This window comes from Pezoporus wallicus, unplaced genomic scaffold, assembly GCF_028554395.1.
Source record: "Pezoporus wallicus isolate ANWC-B61680 ecotype Strahan unplaced genomic scaffold, APGP_CSIRO_Pwel_v1 contig_7545, whole genome shotgun sequence".
NCBI lineage: Eukaryota > Metazoa > Chordata > Aves > Psittaciformes > Psittacidae > Pezoporus > Pezoporus wallicus.
The window spans coordinates 2,000,303-2,021,139 of record NW_026642398.1 but is presented as its reverse complement, the minus strand read 5'-3'; the positions used below and the strand labels follow the sequence as shown (position 1 = coordinate 2,021,139).

Sequence of the window (20,837 nt, the reverse complement as noted above, 5' to 3'; positions counted from 1 at the left end):
GAAATCAACTCCTCTACTTGCAATATATTTTAAGTACGTGGAACTAAAAGCAGACAACTACAGCACAAATGTTCTGAATGCTTTGATTCTATTCTGTATTCACCGAAACAGTTTCTGGAAAAAGAAAAGAAATAATATGAAGAATCGTTTTATGAGTAGACAGAAAAGCACTTAAGTAAAAATCTGTTAGCACAGTGTTTCTTCAAGTTCAAAGCCTTCTTCTTCTGGTGTTTAGCTTTATCAAAATGCTTTTTTCCCTGTAACTCTTTATTCCAGGAATCTAAAATTTCATGTTGTTAAGATGATTCAGTCCTAGTACATGTTGACTCTATCATCTTCACATATATCTCCTTTTCAAGGAGACTGATCGGCTCATCTTCTACAAAAGCTCTTTAATTCTCTTTACTTACTACAAACACCATGTTATTTAGGCTTATTAATGACACGATATCTCAACTGCAGCACACTGCACGCATCGGCTAAATTGTTCCTACAGAAACAATCTGCAAAAACTTGTCATCTTACATGAACATGGTTAATTAAGAAAAACCAACTGCAAGATTATCTTCTGCTTTCTTATGAAAAGGTTCAAGTAATCCTCCTCAGAAGCTTTCCAAATGAAAGTGTTAATAAAGGGGAGTTTGTGTTCATTACCCTTTTCTTCTCATACACGAGATATTGTAAGTATGTGTTCATTACTGCTGTTGCAAGCAAGCATCTTATCAGGCCATGTTTTTAATGAAGTCTCGTATAGAAAACATGTCTTTTTTTGGTTTTGCTTTAACTTAGTGAGGAGAACTTAGTGATAAATATATATGTGGTGTACTAATTTATGTAATCCACAGAGATGTAAAACACGCAGTTGTTTTGATAGAAAAAGAATGACTGAAGACACCCCTTACCATTGACAGTGATCTGCCCAGTAGTTTGAGGAACACCAACAAGAGTAACCGGGTAGAGACCAGATTCTGCAGGTAGAGAAAGAGCCGCAGGAAGAGATTCAAATTCTACTCCTGTTGTCAGGAGACCCTGGAAGAGGTCATATTACACAGATTAATCCATGTATGCTGTACACTTATCTTTTTATGATATGTACTTCTATTTTAATGCCTTGCACTACATCACCCAAACTTTTACGATTTATTCCCATTTGCTCATAGCAGTTACTTTGGCTTTTAAGTTCCAGTGACTGAAGCATACATCTAGAATCAGGGCAAGATTTGTATTCAACTGTGGAATGTGTTTCAGGATCTGAGGTGGGAATGAGGTAAGAAAAACTAATAACTATTTATATCCAAGCGCAGTAAAAAGAACGAGTGATACAGTCTGTATGGTGACAGTTTGTACCTGTGCTTAACTGTACCTATGACCTTACTTACATATTTGCTTTTGGATAGTGGGAATCAAACATCAATACTGGCTGGAACGATTCAGAATAAGGAGGTTAAAATAATTATTGTAATAACTAGCCAATACAAATTAATACTGGATATGATGAAACAAAACTGATAGTATGTGACTGAACATGAATCCTTCCATGAGATTCACCCCACAGAAATCGGGGGAACATTCACATTAATACTGACTTAGCCACAGTCTTCTTCATAATCATTCTGCTTTTGCTGCAGCTGAAGCAAATCTCAGAACATAAACAAAGGTAACCCTATACGCTCTCCACAACTCACTGTGAAAACAGGTACAGAAGGCTTTGTCAGAATATTTCAGTCCCAAAAGCACTGAGCTATCACTTGGCCAAATATCCAAATATATTTGAATTATTCAGGATTCACCTCAACCAAACACTTCCATGCAACTACTTAAAAGTCCTACAAAGAAATCAATGACAAAAACAAACCCCTCCAATGTCTTATTCAGTATCAGCTATAGCAAATGTAAATATGATAAATTGATAGGGACCTCTGAATATTATCTAATCCACCTACCTACTCTGAAATAGAGCCAACTCCACATTAAACATTCCCAGTATGTTTATCTAGGGAGTTTTAGAATGTCCCTCAGTGGTAGTGTCTAAGAGAGGATCAGGTAATTTAATGCAGTGGTTAAACTGGAAAGCCCTTCCAGTTCAAACTTTCTCCTAATACTGCATTGGACTTATCTTGAAACAAGCAATACACATCATTATTTTTCCGTTACTAGCCAATTCCCCAAATTAGCCAGTCTATCAAGCGCCTACAAACATATACAAAACACTACTTACAATGCCATTGTGAAACCACAGTCAGGTCACTTTTCTCAAATATGGGAAGCTCCTCATTAAGACATGGCCCTAATTAGCCCAGTTTTCCTTCAGGAAGGGGGACAGGGAAGCAGTGAGGTAGATTTCTCCTATGTCCTTACTCCTCTGCTTCACATCTTAATCAAGCTGGATGTCAGGACACATATTTATATACAACCATTTCACTTCTTGCAGTATAATCAGTCTTGTGCTCTTACTTAGTAAGAATTGGTCCCCCATCCTCCATTATCAAACTGAACTGAGGGGGTGCATGGGAAGACATTGCCCTGAAAGCCCTTTAGGGTCCTGTAAAGGAAAAAATAATTTGAAGGGTGGCTATAAACCAGCACAGCCTCAGGAAGTGCATCTAAAGTAGCCATATGTGCACATATACAGGCTGCCATCTGACCCCAAAGGTGCCAGTCAAAACCTTACTGCCCAGCTAAAAGGTTTGAGCTATGACAGCTATGAGCTCCCTTACTTACTGCAGGGAACTGAGGCTTGGAATGGATCAGAGAAACTGGAGAAACTAAAGATCACAACCATGAAAGGAAATAAAACAGGGAAATGACCTGAGAAAAATTAAATCAATGGTAATATTTTAAAGGCTAATGGTCAAGGCTCAGGAGAATCAGTGACTGCAACCCACGTGTCACAGAAAGCACCTTCATTGCCAAAGCGTTTAAGAGGAGCGTACTAACAGCAGACAAAAATCAAGATAAAGAGAGATTGTAATAGACAAAAAGGCATGTGAATGCATCTGGAGTACTATCACCCAAAACATGAATCTGCTTATGGACAAGAAGGAAGAGTTACTATTTAGAGTATTAAAATTGATGGTATTAAAATGCTTTAGTAACAGTCAAGGAAAAAGAAAATGCTATCTTCAGTGTATATAGTTCCCTAACCCCTGAAATGATATCAAAATGACACCCTTGGATCATGGTGATCACAATAACAGCATATTGATCACAGGTAACTGCTAAAGCAAAGTAAGTCCTCAGCACAGGGTATTTTTCTCACAATGCATTAAGAATGCATTCTCAGTCTATTCTTCAACAACAAAACCCATGAAAACGAAGAGATTTTCTATAGAACAAATGCAATGCAAATGCCAAAACACCTACACTAAGCACAAACTATGCCTGGACTAGAAATAAAACAGCTTCAAACTTATTATCCCATAAAAGAGAATAGAACATTCACTTCTTTCATCGTAAGACTTTTAGTATTCAGAAGAACTTTAAGTTTTTAAAGTAAAGGTATTACGAAAAAATAAAAACTCACTGAAATGGACAAAATCCAATATAAACCTCAATTAGGCTTCTGAGTTCCAGATATAAACTGAAATCAAGATACTTACCCTTAAAACTTAACCCACACAAATAAGTTTAAAAAGACAATGACAGATCTACAATGACGGAAAGACATTTTCAATATCGCCGTTTGCTGAATAGCAGGAATCAGCAATATTTGCCCAACATTGCCCTCTGGTGCCTAAAAATTGTTTAGATTAAGAGTGAAAATCAAGGCTGAAGTACTGTCATATCCTTTAGCCAAACATATCAGACACACAGAAGAAAGGAAATAAGTGTTAGATTTCTCTCCCCTAGAGTCTTATTCATTATTTCAAGTAATAATATTTATTAATTGCTTAGTAATCATTGCTCTTTCTGATCTTGTAGTAAAAGTTACCCAGATACAAGACTTTCTTCAGGGAATATATGAATCATACACACATGAAAAAAACCAATCTTATATTCCCTTGCATAGGGAAAAGCAGTTTAAAACTTACAAAGCAGTTTAAACTGTCTTAGTGAATATATGCATGCTATTATCACAGCATGTCTTTCAATCACTTCAAACCTCGATTTAGTTTTAGAGTCACAAAACAACTTGGATGTAAATGGTAGCATTTGGGGATGCTGTTAAAGCAATACGAGTACGTAACTGCTTTTTTTAGGCTTTACTTACCAATCCTGAAATACAACCATTCTTTTTTTAACGTAACACTGCCTTCAAAGTTAGTTTTTATGCTGAATGTACCTTATACAATGTCCTCAAATACTTTACACAAAATGGGTCAGAGGTTTATTTAAAGGAAAGATTTCCCTACTATTTCTAGTAAGGTTATTTTAGGCAGACCTAGAAAACACCAAATATGATCCTTTTTATCCTTCTCCCCCTCACCTTTCTTGTGCACATTTCTGCCCAATATAGCTTGAATTAAATGTAGTGTATCAGTAAGTAAATATACTCTCAAGATGGCAGAAGCAGTACAAAGATGTGTATTCACTAAAGAGTGGTTCATGGAAACAATTCAAATGATCACAAACTAAGTTATGGGACTGATTATAAAGACTTATCAAAATTTTAGATGGCATTTTTAAACCTTAACGTAGAATTCTTTGCTAGATTGGAGTTTTGGAAGTTTACAAAAATGAAGTATCTAAAATTGAGTCTTACAGCATCCTTAATTAAAATGCCACACTTAAGATGTCTTCAAATAAATACAGGCCCCAAACAGAAGAACTACAGAACAAAGACTTTCTGTATGAATAATGATTTCATACTATAAATTACATTATCCCTATGGTGGAGCAAGTGGAGAGGAGGCCACAAGGATGACAAGGGGCTGGAACACCTCCTGTACAGAGATAGGCTGAGAAAGCTGAGGCTGTTCAGCCTGGAGAAGAGAAGGCTGCGTGGAGACCTCAGAGCAGCCTTACGTTTTTCGGCGGGTGGTATCGTATTCTCTACCTTTGTTATTTTCTCTTGTCATTGTTGTCGTTGGTGGCAGTGGTGGTGATTTGTGTTGTACATTGTTTGCTGGACTGTTCTCGTCTCAACCTGTGGGAGTTACATTCATTCAATTCTCCTCCCCATGCCTCCAGGATTGGGAAGGGGGGGGGGGGGGATGAAACAAAAGAGGGAGGACAAAAAGGGGGGGAGTGAGTGAAGGAGCTGTCTGCCTAGGGTTAAACCACAACAATATAACAAAGAAGTTCTTTACTGTGAGGGTGATGAGGCACTAGAAATGTTGTAGATGCCCCATCCCTCAAAGCCAGGCCGGACAGGGCTAGCACTACATGGACCTTGCAACGAGATGATCTTAATGTCCTTTCCAACGCTAACTATTTGATGATTCTATGTTTTGGGGTGGTATTTTTAGTTCTATAATAATTTATTAAATACCAATAATATTTATGAAACTCACTGCTCTGCATATATTGTAGCCTTTACAGAAACAAGGCTCTATCTGCTACAATAAGTGCAGAAAAAAATCCTTTCACTCAAAAAATAACAATACCTCAAACTTTCTAAGCTTTTTTCTTTTATCCTCTTTTATATGAAACTTGAGAAACAAACAGGAAAAAGTAAAAACCTGAGACGACTTAACGCACCTTGCAATGCACCTTTACATTCATTTTCTATTAACAGTAGATCCCACTAGACCATACTTTCTTTAACTTCAAACGTTTGTCCTAGGATACAAAAACATCCATCAGAGATTTCCCAGATTTATTTTTAAGGCCTGAAATCTGAAGATCATTTTTTCCTGGATAGAAAAAAGTCTTAGTAACTGCAAAAGAGATAGAGGCTCTCATTCACATACCTGAACGAGTTTATGCAGAAACCAATATTCCTGGGAAAAAAAGTGGTATATACACTTAGAGGTGAACATCACAGCTCCAGTGGGAGCCTTGTGTGGCATGGTTTAGTGGGAGGTGTCCCTGCCCATGGCAGGGCAGTTGGAACTGGATGATCTTAAGGTCCTTTCCAACCCAAACTATTCTATGATTATATTCCATGCTAACTTGGGTTCCACCACCAGGACAGCAAAAATAATCTGCTTAATCCACTGAACTCCAAGCTAGTTAGCCTCAGTTTTGTCACACACTATTATTTCAGATACCTGCCCATTTTTATTAAAGCACTTCCTCTGATCATCCCAATGGCCTCCCCAGCTTCGCTTTATCAACTAAAATACAGTCATTGGACTGAATCCCTTCCATATTTAAACATATTTGTTTGTCATTCTACAAACACTATTGCGCCTTTCAATGGATCAGTCTTCTAACTATACAGACAAAAAAAAACAAACATGAAATAGAAAACTAACACAGAAACTGGAAACACATGAAAAATGGCTACTTAAAGAGAGACCAAAATCATGAATATGCATGACAGGGAATAAACAGTAGGAACAAGAAAGGCAAAGAGCTTTGAGAACAATAAAACAAAAATTCCATCAACTCTGCATATAGTACAGGGCTCATCATCTAAGCAACACTGATCAAAGTCTTGTGTCCAGAGTCTCATGTCAAGTCTAAAAATTCAATTTCTTTTATTTCGGCATACCTCAATTAAACTACATGTACCTGGCATTAATAGTTCAAATCATTCAAAAACCTAGAGAAGTCTTTCAATGGGGAATCGTCCTCCTTAATGACTCGGGCTCAATACTAAGTTGTTTACCATCACAACTTTCAGCCATAAACCCCAAGAAGACACACTGGGAAGTATCACGGTAAAAGGTTGGATCAATGCTTCCAGCATTCATTTAACATTAAACAAGTAAGCAAACAGAACAAGAAATCAGAAATTGTAAGATAAGGAGGAAAATCAGAATAAAGGTATAAGACTTTCGATTTCAGAACAGTTACATGATGATTAACAGTGGACAACAAAAAGGGTAAAGAACAAAGGCAATCAAGCAATGGAGAACTTTTAATACTGCCCATCATTGGAAACAAGCCTGAATGAGTTGTCATACTGCAAAGGTAAGGTGCCGAGTCAGAAGGAAAAAGGTTGTTTCAGACAAGCTGAAACTCCCACTAACTGACAGAAAAAGATACATTTGCTATGAATGATTCTGTGAGACTAATATAACAGAGTGTGATACACGATGAGAAATCAGACAACAAGGCGACATGAGGACCGCAGGCATGAGTACGTTAATAATAAAACAAAACATCTTAAAATATTAAACAATGCTTTGAATTATTAAAATAAAACCAGAACAGTTTATTCTTGTGATAAAGTAATAACTATTCCCACATTCTAGAAAGCTCACAGATGATACTGGAAAACAAGAACAATCTAGGCTGGAAGGAAATGCTAAAGGTCCTCTGCCCAGCTCACTGCTCAAAACAATGCCAGCTTTGATAGTAGGTTAGGTTTTTTACTGCTCAAGTTTTGAAGATTTCTACAGGTGGAGATCCCATGCTCTCTCTGTGCAACCAGTTCTAGTGTATGATCACCCTCATGACTGGAAAAAAGGGAATTTTTTATTAGGAAAGTTTTCCATTGCTGCACCAACTCTGACTCTTACACTTGGCACCTCTAGTAAGAGTCTGATTCCATTTTCACTACACTTTCCCATTTGGGGATCAAGGAAAGCAATAGGAATTACCCCAGTATTCTTCTCCTCTACAAACTCAGCAGATGTAGCTCTCAAACCTGACCTCATGTGTCATACATTCCAGCCTGCCAATCATAGAATCATAGAATAGTTAGGGTTGGAAAGGACCTTCAGATCATCAAGTTCCAACACCCCTGCCATGGGCAGGGACACCTCACACTAGACCATGTCACCCAAGGCTCTGTCCAAGCTGGCCTTGAGCACTGACAGGGATGGAGCATTCACAACTTCCCTGAGCAACCCATTCCAGTGCCTCACCACCCTCACAGTAAAGAACTTCCTCCTTATATCCAATCTAAACTTCCCCTGTTTAAGTTTTAACCCGTTACCCCTTGTCCTGTCACTGCAGTCCCAATGAAGAGTCCCTCCCCAACATCCCTATAGACCCCCTTCAGATACTGGAAGGCTGCTCTGAGGTCTCCACGCAGCCTTCTCTTCTCCAGGCTGAACAGCCCCAACTTTCTCAGCCTGTCTTCATACAGGAGGTGCTCCAGCCCCTGATCATCCTTGTGGCCTCCTCTGGACTTGTTCCAACAGTTCCATGTCCTTTTTATGTTGAGGACACCAGAACTGCACACAATACTCCAAGTGAGGTCTCACAAGAGCAGAGTAGAGGGGCAGGATCACCTCCTTCAACCTGCTGGTCACGCTCCTTTTGATGCAGCCGAGTATATGGGGTAACATCTTGGTAACATTGCTGGACTGACACAAGTATGTCAGTATTTCTATTGTACAGGGAGCTCAAAACTGGCATTGGTTCTAAAGACGCTGTCTCTCACATGCCAAATTGAGAGGAATAATTACTTTCCTCAACATGCTGGCTACAGTCTTGCTACCACAGACAAATCAAGCAAAATCAACTCATCTCTACCAATGAGCTGACATGAGCGCACAGCAGAATTTCTCAAAGCACTCTATTTATGGAGCACTGACTAAAGAGTTACGTTAATCACTTCAATTATTTGTATCCAGTTTGCGTGCCTGCTTCATCCTCTGCTTACCAATTAAATTAGAATATTAATTCAAAGACAGAACTTGATCACGCTAACAGTAAGAAGTATTGACGCTACTACAATTAATTTGCTCAGGGAATGGATGGAATGCACATCTATGCAAATAACTATTCTGAGTTCTTAAGTGTGTGTAAGCACTCATAAGAAATTTCCTCATTAAGAAATTACCCAAACACAAAGTTTTTTAAATATATAATTACATCATTACTTACACAATAGAAATTAGACCAGAAATCAAAATGTTCTTAAATAAATTCAGTCTTATATAGAGTCCTTTCTGACACAGAGCTTTAAAACTACTTTTTCTACTCACTCCTAACAATTTGGATTGCCTCTGTGAGGGTTAGAGAAAAAGCTGCTGAAGAAATCAGCATGTCAGTTTCCAAGAATGAACTGTATTATGCTGTAAGTACAACCCTTGTGCATGTTCATTACCCATGGAAAAACACTTTATTATATGTGCCATATTACCAGTAATTTAAGTCAAATTTTTTGACTAGCCACTGCAGTAGACCTATCAATAAAGCAAACAAACAAAAATGCTGAGCAAATAAGCACATGCTGATTTCACTTAGAGAAACATACAATCAACTAAGCTGGAAAAGACCTTTAAGATCATCAAATCCAGCATTTACTTCAGCACTGCCAAGGCCACCACTAACCCATGGCACTGAGGGACTCGTCTACAAGGTTTGTGAACAGTTCCAAGGACAGTGATTCCACCACTGCCCTGGGCAGCCTGTTCCAGTGCCTGAGCACCCTCTCGCTGAAGATATTTTTCCTAATATCCAATCTAAAGCTCCCCTGCCATAGCTTGAGGACATTTCCTCTTGCCCTGTCACTTGTAACTTGGGAGAAGAGACCGACCCTACCTCACTCCATCCTCTTGTCAGGCAGTTGTAGAGAGCGATAAGGTCCCCCCTGAGCCTTCTCTTCTCTGACCTAACAATAGGCTCTAAGAGACAGGGTTTATTTTTTAAAGTAATATTAAAGGTAAATATTTAACATGAAGGACAACACTGGATTAGGACTGAGCGAAAATGAAGTTGCTTTGGTAGTTGTAGGACTTTTTACCTTTAAATTAGTTGGCATAAAGAGGATTTTCAAACTACAGTGGCAAATATATACTAATTATTAGGTTTGGGAATATATTTATTACTTGAAAACCAGTATATATAAATTATGTAGCATGAGTTCTAGTCAGTGCAGAAAGGTACAGAATTGATTTATGGGTCAGTAACAGTAAAGCATTTAAACACTGAGTGGCAGAGATTTTCACTTCAATACCTCATCACCAACAAATATGAGAAAATTGACAGTACTGCACTGTTGAACTGAGGTTATACTGAGGTAAATAGTTCTTTTAAACTAATTTAGAAAAGTCCATTTGAGAATTATTTTCCAGAAAAATAACAAAAAGTGGAGATTTGGAAAGATACTTACCATGTTTTCTACTCGAAGCTCAAAAGGCATAGGGTTGTACACCATCAACTGAACTTCACATACATCTCCCTGGACCCACTGGAACTCTACATGAAATGATTATAAAATTAACTTAATTATTAGCAATTAACCTAATCACAGTGTCATAAAAAGCCATCATCAGCTGAGCTGCCGGACTGCTGTATTACCCTATGTTTTAAATTAACATCTCCACATAATCTTCACAATCCAAATCCTGTTCACAGGATTTGCATATCCTGCACTGCAGGATATAAGATATAAATCACAGGCAAAGCAATGGGGTAAATAATAGTAATAGTGGTTCAAAAACCCAACATTACATTGGCAAAATTAACTCGGGCATCCATTCAAAGCAGTACTTACACATAGCCTTAATGTTAAACACTTAAAGTCTTATGTACTTGGAGTTAGGTACAGAGTACACATTAGAGCAACTACATGAGGAATGAACACAACAGGAAGAAGGAAACTGAAAATAATTGGAACAAATCTTCATATAGGCACAGCTGATGATATGGAGTAAATAAAAGATCCTTCTACATTAAGAAGGAAACAACTACTCACCAGCAAGATGCTACCTTAGTTTTCTCCTATTAATTTTCTTTGGGAAATACTAAATAGATGCTGTGGGAGAAGAAGATGACACTAGGATCTACAGATACAGATTTTCTGAGGTTGACAAAATGGGAGACTTAAGCATTAAGAAATCAGGGAACTTGTGAAAATATTTAAGTAAGATAATGAACAAAAATAGAGCAAGTAGTAAGATCAACTGAAAGTACACATTTCACAACAAGAGACAGAGGTTCTACTTTAAACACACTTCACCCTGCCAACCTCCAAATTTGTGTGGTTTTTTTGATTTAAAGAGGCAAGAAGTTTATGGAAGTGTTGGCAGCAGCAGGGATGCAAGTTCTAAGGAACTGCTCAATGCAGACAGATTATTTTACATCAGCACTTCATAACCTTTTCAGCCCACAAGGTTTTGTCTGCCTTCCATATTTCTTACAGTTAACCACATGCATCTGACATTCAGACTTAAACCTGAACGTGATGAGATCCTCCATACAAGCTGAGGACCTGCAGTCCAAATAAACAAAGGTGGTTTAACTGGTTTGGTTAAATAAATCATGACTATAAGCTAATCTATAACATTTGTGGATTAACCTTTACTAGTTTACTCAGTTTTAACATATGTTACTAACTCTTTTTTACTAGGATATTTGAAAGTGTCCAGTAAAAAATACATATATATTATTAAGACTGTAATTCACAGTTGAAACCATCTGTACTCTAATTGTGCATTCACAACCATTTACTACCTGACTACATTTTGCAAGCAGTATTAGAGAGCTCAGGGGAGATGTACTTAATGCAAATGTTTAACTGCAATTAATGCTAGTGGAAATTAAAAACATACATTCTGAGCTGTTAACAGGTTCTATTACTATGAAAGCTGAAAAGCAAAACTGGTGATTAAAACAAAACGTCCAAAAGCACAGTTCTAAGGGATGTTCTGTAAATTTCTTTTTATTTAACTGCTTGTTAGTGTCCACAATGTCCTATGCATTCTGCAGTCCCCAAAAGATTCATTTACTCCTCAAAAGAGGTATAGTACAGAGCTTCAAAGAGATCTAAGCACCGAAGCCCCATTATGCTTGACTGAATCAACATAAGCACTTGTAGCAGCCAAAGTAGGCACTTCAGTCCTCCTAAATCAATTTCTACACTGTAAGAACTACCACAAGATTGGAATGTTTTTCCTGACAACGCTTTCATGAATATAACTGCGTAAAAAGTGATTCTGGAAAATGAGAAGAACATGTTGGAAACTATTGATTTCATCGAAGTATTAAACACAAACCACTGATTTGTCTGGTACCTTAATCTGCCTTTCCTCCCAAAAAGAAAGGATTCTAGGATTATTTAATTTTACAGATATGATCCCTGGAATATACTCCCTGGCAGCACAAGTGATTTTCTTCTCTGCCTTGCCAATCAGGGGTGCAGGCAGAAGTCAATCCATTATGCAGATGAATACCTGGCTTCAGGGCTCGTACAGTCACTGGAGCCTTGGTTTCTATGATCATGGTGAGTCCCTCAACAAATACAGCCTAATGGGGAGAGACAGGATTCACTACCAAGAAGTGCAGGAGAACCTTTGCTAGGGGCTTGGCTGACTTGCCAGTCTTGCTTTAAACTAATGAACTTGGGGGGGTAGTGTCCAATGACGTGACAAGTGCAGTGCCCTGCACCTGCAATGACATAACCAAAGAGCCCAGTACAGGCCAGGATCTTTAGATGGTTGAGGAGCAACTCTGTTGAAAGGACCTGGGGGTCCTGGTAGACAAGCTGAACAGGAGCCATCAGCACGCTGCTGCAGCAACAAAGGTGAATTGGATCCTGGGCTGCATTTGCAGGGGCATTGCTAGCAGAGATGTGATCTTCCTACTCTACTCAGCCATTGTCAGGCCACACATGAAGTACTACGTCCAGTTCTGGTCCCCACAGTTCAAGACAGATGTGGACAGAATGCGATGGAGTGCCACAAAAATGATCAAGAGGATGCTGAAACACCCCCCATAAGGAAAGACTGAAGGAGTTAAGTCTCTACTCCGTAGAGAAGAGAACGCTCAGGGGGAACGTGTCAATACCCCAAGCTTCCTATAAAGAGGATAGAGGCTCTTTTCACAAGGAAACAGATAGAGAAGGCAAGGGGCAATGAGTACAAGCTGCACCAAGAGAGGTTTCATCTAATAATGAGAGAAATTTCTTACAGTGAAAATGATCATTCACTGGAACAACCTCCCCAGAGATGTGCTAAGAGTCCACGTTATTAGAGCTTTTCAAGATGCAACTAGACAGAGTGCTAGATTATCTTGTCTGGGCTTCCTTTCCCATGAAATGTTGAGATCTCACTAGCTACCTCTGGTCTCCTTTCCAGAAGATGTAGCTACCCCATGCAAAAGACACCAGGGCAATGTTACAGAATTGCTTCCCTGGGGGAAAAGCTTACAAAAGGTAAAACTATGTGGTCCTAGTTAAACAGCTACATTTATAGCATCTAATATAGGTATGACATTAGTTGCCAAATTTACTACATTGTGCATTCTTTCTGCTTTAGACTATCAGCACTTTAAAACAACAAAGAAAAATTTATATCAAAATCAGCAGGTTTATTTCTTATGACAAGCATGCAATTAAAGCAATTTAACCAGAAAATAATTATCCCATTTACTGTTTCCAAACAGAAAAGCTTTTCAAGCTGAAAGCACTTCCTCAAGACTTCTAAAGAATTTTGTTTTGCTTTGGTTTGTCAGCAGTACTTGATTTCCTTTGCTCTAACAATAATTTAACCAAAATATGGCTTACATACTTCCATGTAAGAAAAACACTGTTCATTTGTTAACGGCATTGCTTTTCATTAAATACATGTAATTAAAATATTCTCATTAGTTTCAAAGTCCATTAAATTTCCCATCTCCTTTCAAAGGAAGTATCTGATTCTATTTTGTACATTCCTTTGCTTGCAAAACTTTGAACGAAACATTAAAGGCTTTTAAAAGTGAACACACTGTGTATGTACTTAAGAAGACAAATGCTTTACAGGAACACACACAGTTCAGACATCTCCTTAGGCTAAATAAAAACATAAAAGGAGCTACTGCCCTGTAGAATATAAAACTCCTATGGTACACAGTGCACATACACAAATCCTAACTTGAACCATTTCACAAAATGCAGGTTAAATCATAGTAAGATATCAGATAGATGCATTTTTTCTCCTGAAAGAGAGAAATTGAAAACCAATTTTAAAATCCAAGCAGTCTAACACTGGGATTCCATAGGTGGTGAACGACCTCAGTCCAGTTCCCTATGGATTTGCATCTTTCATCCAAGAAACTGCAGGTCCTTCACCCTTATTTCTTCATGTTCATCATGATACCCTTATCAGAAAAGGAGAAACCCCAGCAATGCATCTACCTCAGGGCACCACACATGATAACTGGCTAAGCTGGCTACCGCTGAACAGAATGCGTCAGAACTAAGTTTTCCCTGATTTCTCTTTTGCGTGAGATGGAAATAAAGGAAGTTTATCGCCTCTGAAGATCAAATTTGATCATCTCTGAAACTTTATTCCTCTTTTGAATGTGAAACTGTCTCACAGAAAACAAAGCTTTGCTTCTTCAGAACTGTAGGCTAAGAAGCTGATTATTTCCAACACAAGAAAGCAATGTACATACTTGCTTGCCTTGACCAAGAAAGATTTTCTAATTTAACAAAACAATGGAAAATGATGAAAAATATTCTTACCTATTTTCTTACTTCTTTCTTCCCCACGACTGTGCGCAATAATTGGAGAATATATGAAGGGGCTTTTGGTTGACACATTCTGACCAAGTAGACTTTTCACTTTGTGAGGTCGGAGACTGGTTGGGAGGTTCAAGAGCTTCACCGATCTGTTCAGTAAAAATCACTTTGTAAAGTTCTATTTTATAATAGCTGGTTGTGTTAAAAATGAACTGATAAATACTAAATGCCACTCTGAGCACTGATTAATACACATGAAATAGAAAACGTGAAGTAAACACCTGCAGTACAAAAGAAAGTAATAGCAACCCAAGGAAACTGAAGACAAAGTTTCCGAAAGCTCTCGGAAAAGAAATCCCAAAGGAAAAGCACCTGCTGTAGAAACCAACAAAACCAAACCTCACCAGAGAGGTGATTCAGGAGACACGTGAGTTAGGTCTAGCTAAAACCCAAGGAGACTTCTAAAACCAATTAAGAAGCCAAGTGCTAGAATGCCATAAAAGCCCAACTTCTTCAACGATTAATTCCCTTCCTCCCCCCTTTCCTACATCCACCTCCCACTGAAAAACTTAGCTCCCTAGCATTCTTTCATAATGCCATAATAAACCAGAGAGATTATAAATGTTACAGTACATGATTAAATTCTCATGTTTTATGAAGTGCTTCAAATACTGTGACAAGAGCACTGGAGCACTAAGAAAGAAACCTGCCTTTTTCCACTGTAAAGGTCACAGAAACAACTTAAAACTGATTTAGAAAATTATAATACAAAATCAAATCATCTAGAAACAGGTTGCCCAGAGAAGCTGCCCCATCCCTGTAACTGTTCTAGGCCAGGCTGGATGGGGGTTGGAGCAGCCTGCTCTAGTGGAAGGTGTCTCTGCCTGTGGTAGAGGGTGGAAACCAGATGAGTTTTAAGGTCCCTTTGAACCCAAACCATTCCATGATTCTACGATTCTGTAAGTAGCTTCACTTTGAAAAGCAGATAAGTATTCTTTATTAAAACAATTTTGTGTCATTTACAGGATAGCGCTGAAGTCATTCACCTGCCAACGCTACAGAATCATAGCTTACTTCAAAACAATGAGCTGTTATTGAGAGCATGAAAAGTCCTCAGGACAGTTATAAAACGTACATGAATACAAAAAAAAACAAGACAATGAGCTACTGCTGAAAAATAACAAAGCTGCAAGAGTAGCACTACACAGACATGTTATCTCTCCAATATTAAACACCTGAGAAGAAGTTACTAGATAACACTAAAAGTAACTTGGAACAAGAAAGAAATTACATTTATATATTATTGGCTGGTGATAGTGTCTGCATCATAATCAAATGCAAAATAACAGATGTGAGCCTGAAGAATAAAGAGTAACTGTGACAGATCCCTGAATATTTTGTATTTTAAAACCTCTTCCGATAGAATTCTGCTAGAAATTAGAGTGCAACTTAAAGCCAAACAAAAAAAATGATACTTATTTGAGGAAGCAAACATTAAATTTGATAAAGCGCTAATAAAAAGCAATCTTAATTTATAGAGAGAGAAATGCTTCAGCTCATCCATCTTTATTATATAAACACTGATTGCATAAAACAGTATTTATGTAAGTTTTAATAAGCTTCATCTTAATGCATGACAGTGGAAGGAATATTCTTGAACCACATCGGCTGTACCCTCACAGGTCATACATGGAACATGGCAAATCATTTAACTTCTTTGTGTGAAGAGCTTCAATAATGCACATTTCCTAGTCCCTGGCCCAGCCTGACTGAATCCAAATGAGTGACAATTAGGAATTACAACATAATTTCAGTAGCTACCCCAAAAGATCAAAATCTTGTATTTGGAAAAAGTTGTGTTAATTAAAAATAACTTTGCTTAGAGGTGAAATGGAGATAGATAAATAAAAAATGCCAGCCTATGAAGTAGACAAAAGGAAGATAAAAAATGGCCCCAAGTAAATTTAAAGTAGTAACAAAAGTGTATAGGGACAACTAAAAGACATCATTGGTGAAAAGGAATAAATTTTTTTCTTAAGTATATTAGTAAGAAAATGAGTTTTAGTAACAGGTAAGTTATGAAAATGGGAATAGTGAAATCTTATCTATTAGAATAGAAAAGCAATAAATTATTCTGGATTTTGAGAAAATACCAGATGATGATTTCATACTATGCTATAATGGAATACTTCCCAATCCAACATGCTTTTAATTTATGAAGCTTCATTGAAAGAAATAAAAATTCATCACGGAGCTTTCCAGATTGCTCTAAGGATGCTGGAAAGGGTCTCTTCATCAGGGACTGTAGCGATAGGACATGGAGTGATGGATTTAAACTGAAACAGGGGAAGTTCAGGTTAGATATAAGGAAGAAGTTCTTTACTGGGAGGGTGGTGAGGCACTGGGATGGGTTGCCCAAGGAAATGATAAATACTCCATCTCTGGCCAGGCTGGACAGAGCCTTTGGCAACACAGTCTACTGTGAGGCATCCCTGCCCCCCCAGCAAGGGGCTGGAGCTGGATGATCTTAAGGTCCTTTCCAACTCAGACCATTCTATGATATGACCAATCATCTAATTAAAAGACATGATGCACATCAAAAAATGAAAGACTATAAAGAAGGCTATACTTAAATAAAGCACAGGTAGACATTACATACTAGGTTGACATGAGTAATGGAATATAAAGGTTTTGCCAAGCCGTATCTCTTATTGCTTTATAGGCAAGGGGGAGAAAAAGGTAACAGTGTGACTATGTTCCAACTTCACTGTTGCATTTCAGTGTTTGACAGTATTTTGATTAAAAAATCTGCATACAAATTAAGAACCCCCTATTAAATGGATTAAAAACTGGTAGACCATGAAATGTCAACATTAAACAGAAGTCATCATTGTCAGTAAAAATGTGGATGTTTCTAGAAGGCTCTAGCATGGAATCATAAACTTAGATTGTTCAACATTAATCAAAATCACATTTCCACACACTTATAATTTATGTCTCAAATATTAGCATGATTTAGCTGAAAGAGCTCTGCACTCCTGCACCATGGCTATTTTCCAACTAGCTGGACAACTCTACAGCATGCTACATCTGCTGTGTAGATGTAAAAATGGAGGCTTTATATATAGATACAACTAGTATTTTGTTGGATTACCAATTTTTATCACTATGACTTTTCTAGAACTTTCAAAAACAAGAAAAGGGAGAGGAGAAGAAGAGCACAAACAGGAACTCTTCGCTGTTAAATACTGCTGATGTTGGGTTCCTCATCCCATGGCAAAACAGTAGCAACTATGTTCAGTACTCTGAGTGCAGCCAGGTCAGCACAAGCTGATGGTGTAAATGAAGCACCTGGACGGTGAGCAATTTCTTAAAGCTAGGACTAGGAATAACAACTAAAGATAATGTGCTTGTCCCTTTCTCTCAGCATACAAATGTAAATGCCTCTATGCAAACGTACGCAGCATGGGGAATAACCAAGAAGTTAGAGACATGTGCATGCCCTGCAGAGCTACGATCTTATTGGCATGTTTGGATGGCTCCTATGACTGGAGTGTTGGAAGGAAGGATATGGGTTGTACAGGAAGGACAGGCAGGGGAGATGAGGAGTGTGTGCTGCCCTCTATGTCAGTGACCACCTAGAGTGCATGGAGCTATGCTTTGGGATGGAAAAGGCACCAACCAAAAGCTTATGGGTCAGGGTTAAAAGGAGGGCAAGGACAGACGATGTTATATGGGGGGTCTGCTACAGGCCACCCAACCAAGAAGCCAATGGAAAATGAAACAATACAATCCACACAGGCCAGTAATTCAATTCATCCTAAACAAGACACCTAAATTATGTTAGAAAAACCTGGAAACAGCTACTTACGTGCCTTGACTGCAAATATGATCTAGGGTGGTCAAATATGACTAGTTTATCTCTATACATAGACTTTTTTGTGAAACTAAATCAACTCCAAGGTTAGCTGATAATAAGTTAGTCAACTAACATTCCCACTGTAATACACAGCTTTAGTTCTAACAGTTATGATTTTGGGATCATACGTTCACATCACAACCAAGAAGCCAAAACCAGCTGCAACTCCAAAGTACACACTGCACTACTGAAACACAGTGGAGGCAATGCAAAGCAGGTATCTGTAAAGTCATCCCAGATGCCTTGCCAGCACTAAGTGAGGCAACAAGGCTGGAAGACATCAAGGAAGACTTACTCTGTGAGTACATATTAAAAGAGGGGTGACCTAGATGGTCAGTCAGTACATAGCTCTGCACTTGCTCCAACCAGGAGATAAAACACTCTTTCCAGGACACTAGAAGTGGTGTGACCATTCCGATTTCAGATACAATTCCATCTGCCCACGGCCAGCCATATGTTCTGGTCAAACCTGCACCTTAAGCAAGCACCTCAAGCAAGCACCTCCCACACAACATTGTTACTGTGAACAGACCTATCACATTAAGCGCATTACAGATAGTTAGACAAGATCTCTTTCTTCAGTAAAAAGAAATTAGTAAGTTAGAACATGGTAACAGAAAGTGGCCATAGGGTAAAACATGCATTTTCATTTCAAGAACTAAGATCTGAAAATCAATATAATTTTCATTATTAGGTTATGCACCTTATTATCCCCTATGTTCTTTGATACTAGAACTTTTGCTTCATGGAATGTTTGATGACATCCCTCTGTGAACTCCAAACTCTGTAAGAACTCTTTTCAGTAACTTCTACTATATCTTTTATGAACAGAAAGAATCTCTTCTTCAAAAAAGCCACTTCTTGACAAAGATTTTTTTATCATTGATGCCCAGTAGCTGTTTTCTTTCTCTAATTCTAATACTTCATACTAGACTTTAACCTAAACACAGTATTATTCATAGGACTGATTGCATGATGTGCTTTGGCACCGAGGCACTAAAGGGAACACAGATGCAGAACTGACCAGTGAAGGTGCCAGCTTCAAAATGCAGCATCCGGAAAGGAACAGCCACAAAAAGCATCAGTTCCAGCTGACTTCCAAGCTCCACAGACAGAGACAGCATTCAACTTGTGGACTTTCAGTATGATCGGTACCTAACTTAAATCTCAGTTGCAGATCTCATCTGTATCAGAAACTCTTGAATGACAGTTTAAAACAAAAAAAGCTACTCTCCTCCTGAAACTAAAGGCCACAGAAAGTATTTTCTGCTCAAAGGCTCTATTTTTGCCTAGTAACTTCTCAAAACAAGCTGACATTTTGACATTTTGCCATGTTACTGTGAGCAACTGTTATAGAAGTCTATGTCCTTCCAGGATCTTTTAAAGTGTGACAGGTACTGTGCAAAAGTTAGAGATTGTTATTTTGGAGTCTTACCTCACAATAGGCAATTTGGTGAACGGAACAGGAGGTAACTTCAAACCATCTGGAAGAGTGATGTATTCCATCGTACCAGGGCATTTTGCTGTGTAGCTTTCCAAGCTCTGTGTTACATCTTTCTTTTCTAGAAAACAAATTTGTTGAAAATAAAGTTAAAAAACAATTTCTAACATACATGCAACAAAAGTTTAAGATGAAGTTATGACCAAAAGTTCTATTTGTTTTTTTTTTTTTTTTGTATTTATACAAAATAAGTCTAATGGAATGCCAACTAATGTTTACACATAATGCTTAGAGATATGCTTCAGAAGTTTTAATGAATGGATCAAATACAATTAAACAACCTTAAGCAAGAAAGTTTTCTGGCCTTGTCAGGCTTTTAAAAGTCTGTTTATATCTACTTTTTGTTAGTTTTCATTGTCAAAATAAAGATTCCTTCATTTTATCCAGTAAATCTAAATACCCGACACAACTGGCCTCAAGCATATTATGGCTAAAAATAATGGCATTGTTATGTCAACAAGCCCTGCTCTGAAACATTAGAATAAACAATACCAAAGCAGAGAAACAAATTACTTGATGTTAGCTTCTGTTAGAATCATAGAATAGTTAGGGCTGGAAAGGACCTCAAGATCATCCAGTTCCAACTCTCCTGCCATGGGCAGGGACACCTTCCACTAGAACAGGTTGCTCCAAGCCCTGTCCAAGCTGGCCTTGAGCACTGCCAAGGATGGAGCAGCCACAGCTTCTCTGGGCACCCTGTGCCAGTGCCTCAGCACTCTAAGAACAGGTAAAAAGTCGTGCACAGAGGCTGTGAGGGGAAGGACCGAGAAAAATGTGAGAGAAAAGTATCCAGTAAACCATGTCACTGCCCCAAACACCTTGAAAGGCACAAACATCCATCAATGTTAGTGCTGCCCACATCAATCCAGATTAGTCTGTAAGCTTCTAAGGCCATGAGCACTCTTTCAAAGCAAATAAACATTGATTGTAATTGCCTTCACTATGAAATTAATGCCACGTATCTGACA

The 20,837-nt window shown here is 38.2% G+C and overlaps 1 protein-coding gene across 5 annotated transcripts in view; it reads right to left on the bottom strand.

Moving 5' to 3' along the window:
* The window catches only part of TRAPPC9 (trafficking protein particle complex subunit 9), a 493,542-nt gene that overhangs the window by 426,564 nt on the left and 46,141 nt on the right, over positions 1-20,837 (bottom strand). For all 5 annotated transcript variants that reach the window (XM_057429745.1, XM_057429746.1, XM_057429748.1 and 2 more), the window contains 4 exons: positions 19,804-19,930; positions 14,453-14,598; positions 10,118-10,203; positions 903-1,029 (listed from right to left, as the gene is read on the bottom strand). In XM_057429745.1, coding sequence (XP_057285728.1) covers positions 903-1,029; positions 10,118-10,203; positions 14,453-14,598; positions 19,804-19,930 — 486 coding nt within the window. The remainder of the gene's footprint in view (positions 1-902; positions 1,030-10,117; positions 10,204-14,452; positions 14,599-19,803; positions 19,931-20,837) is intronic.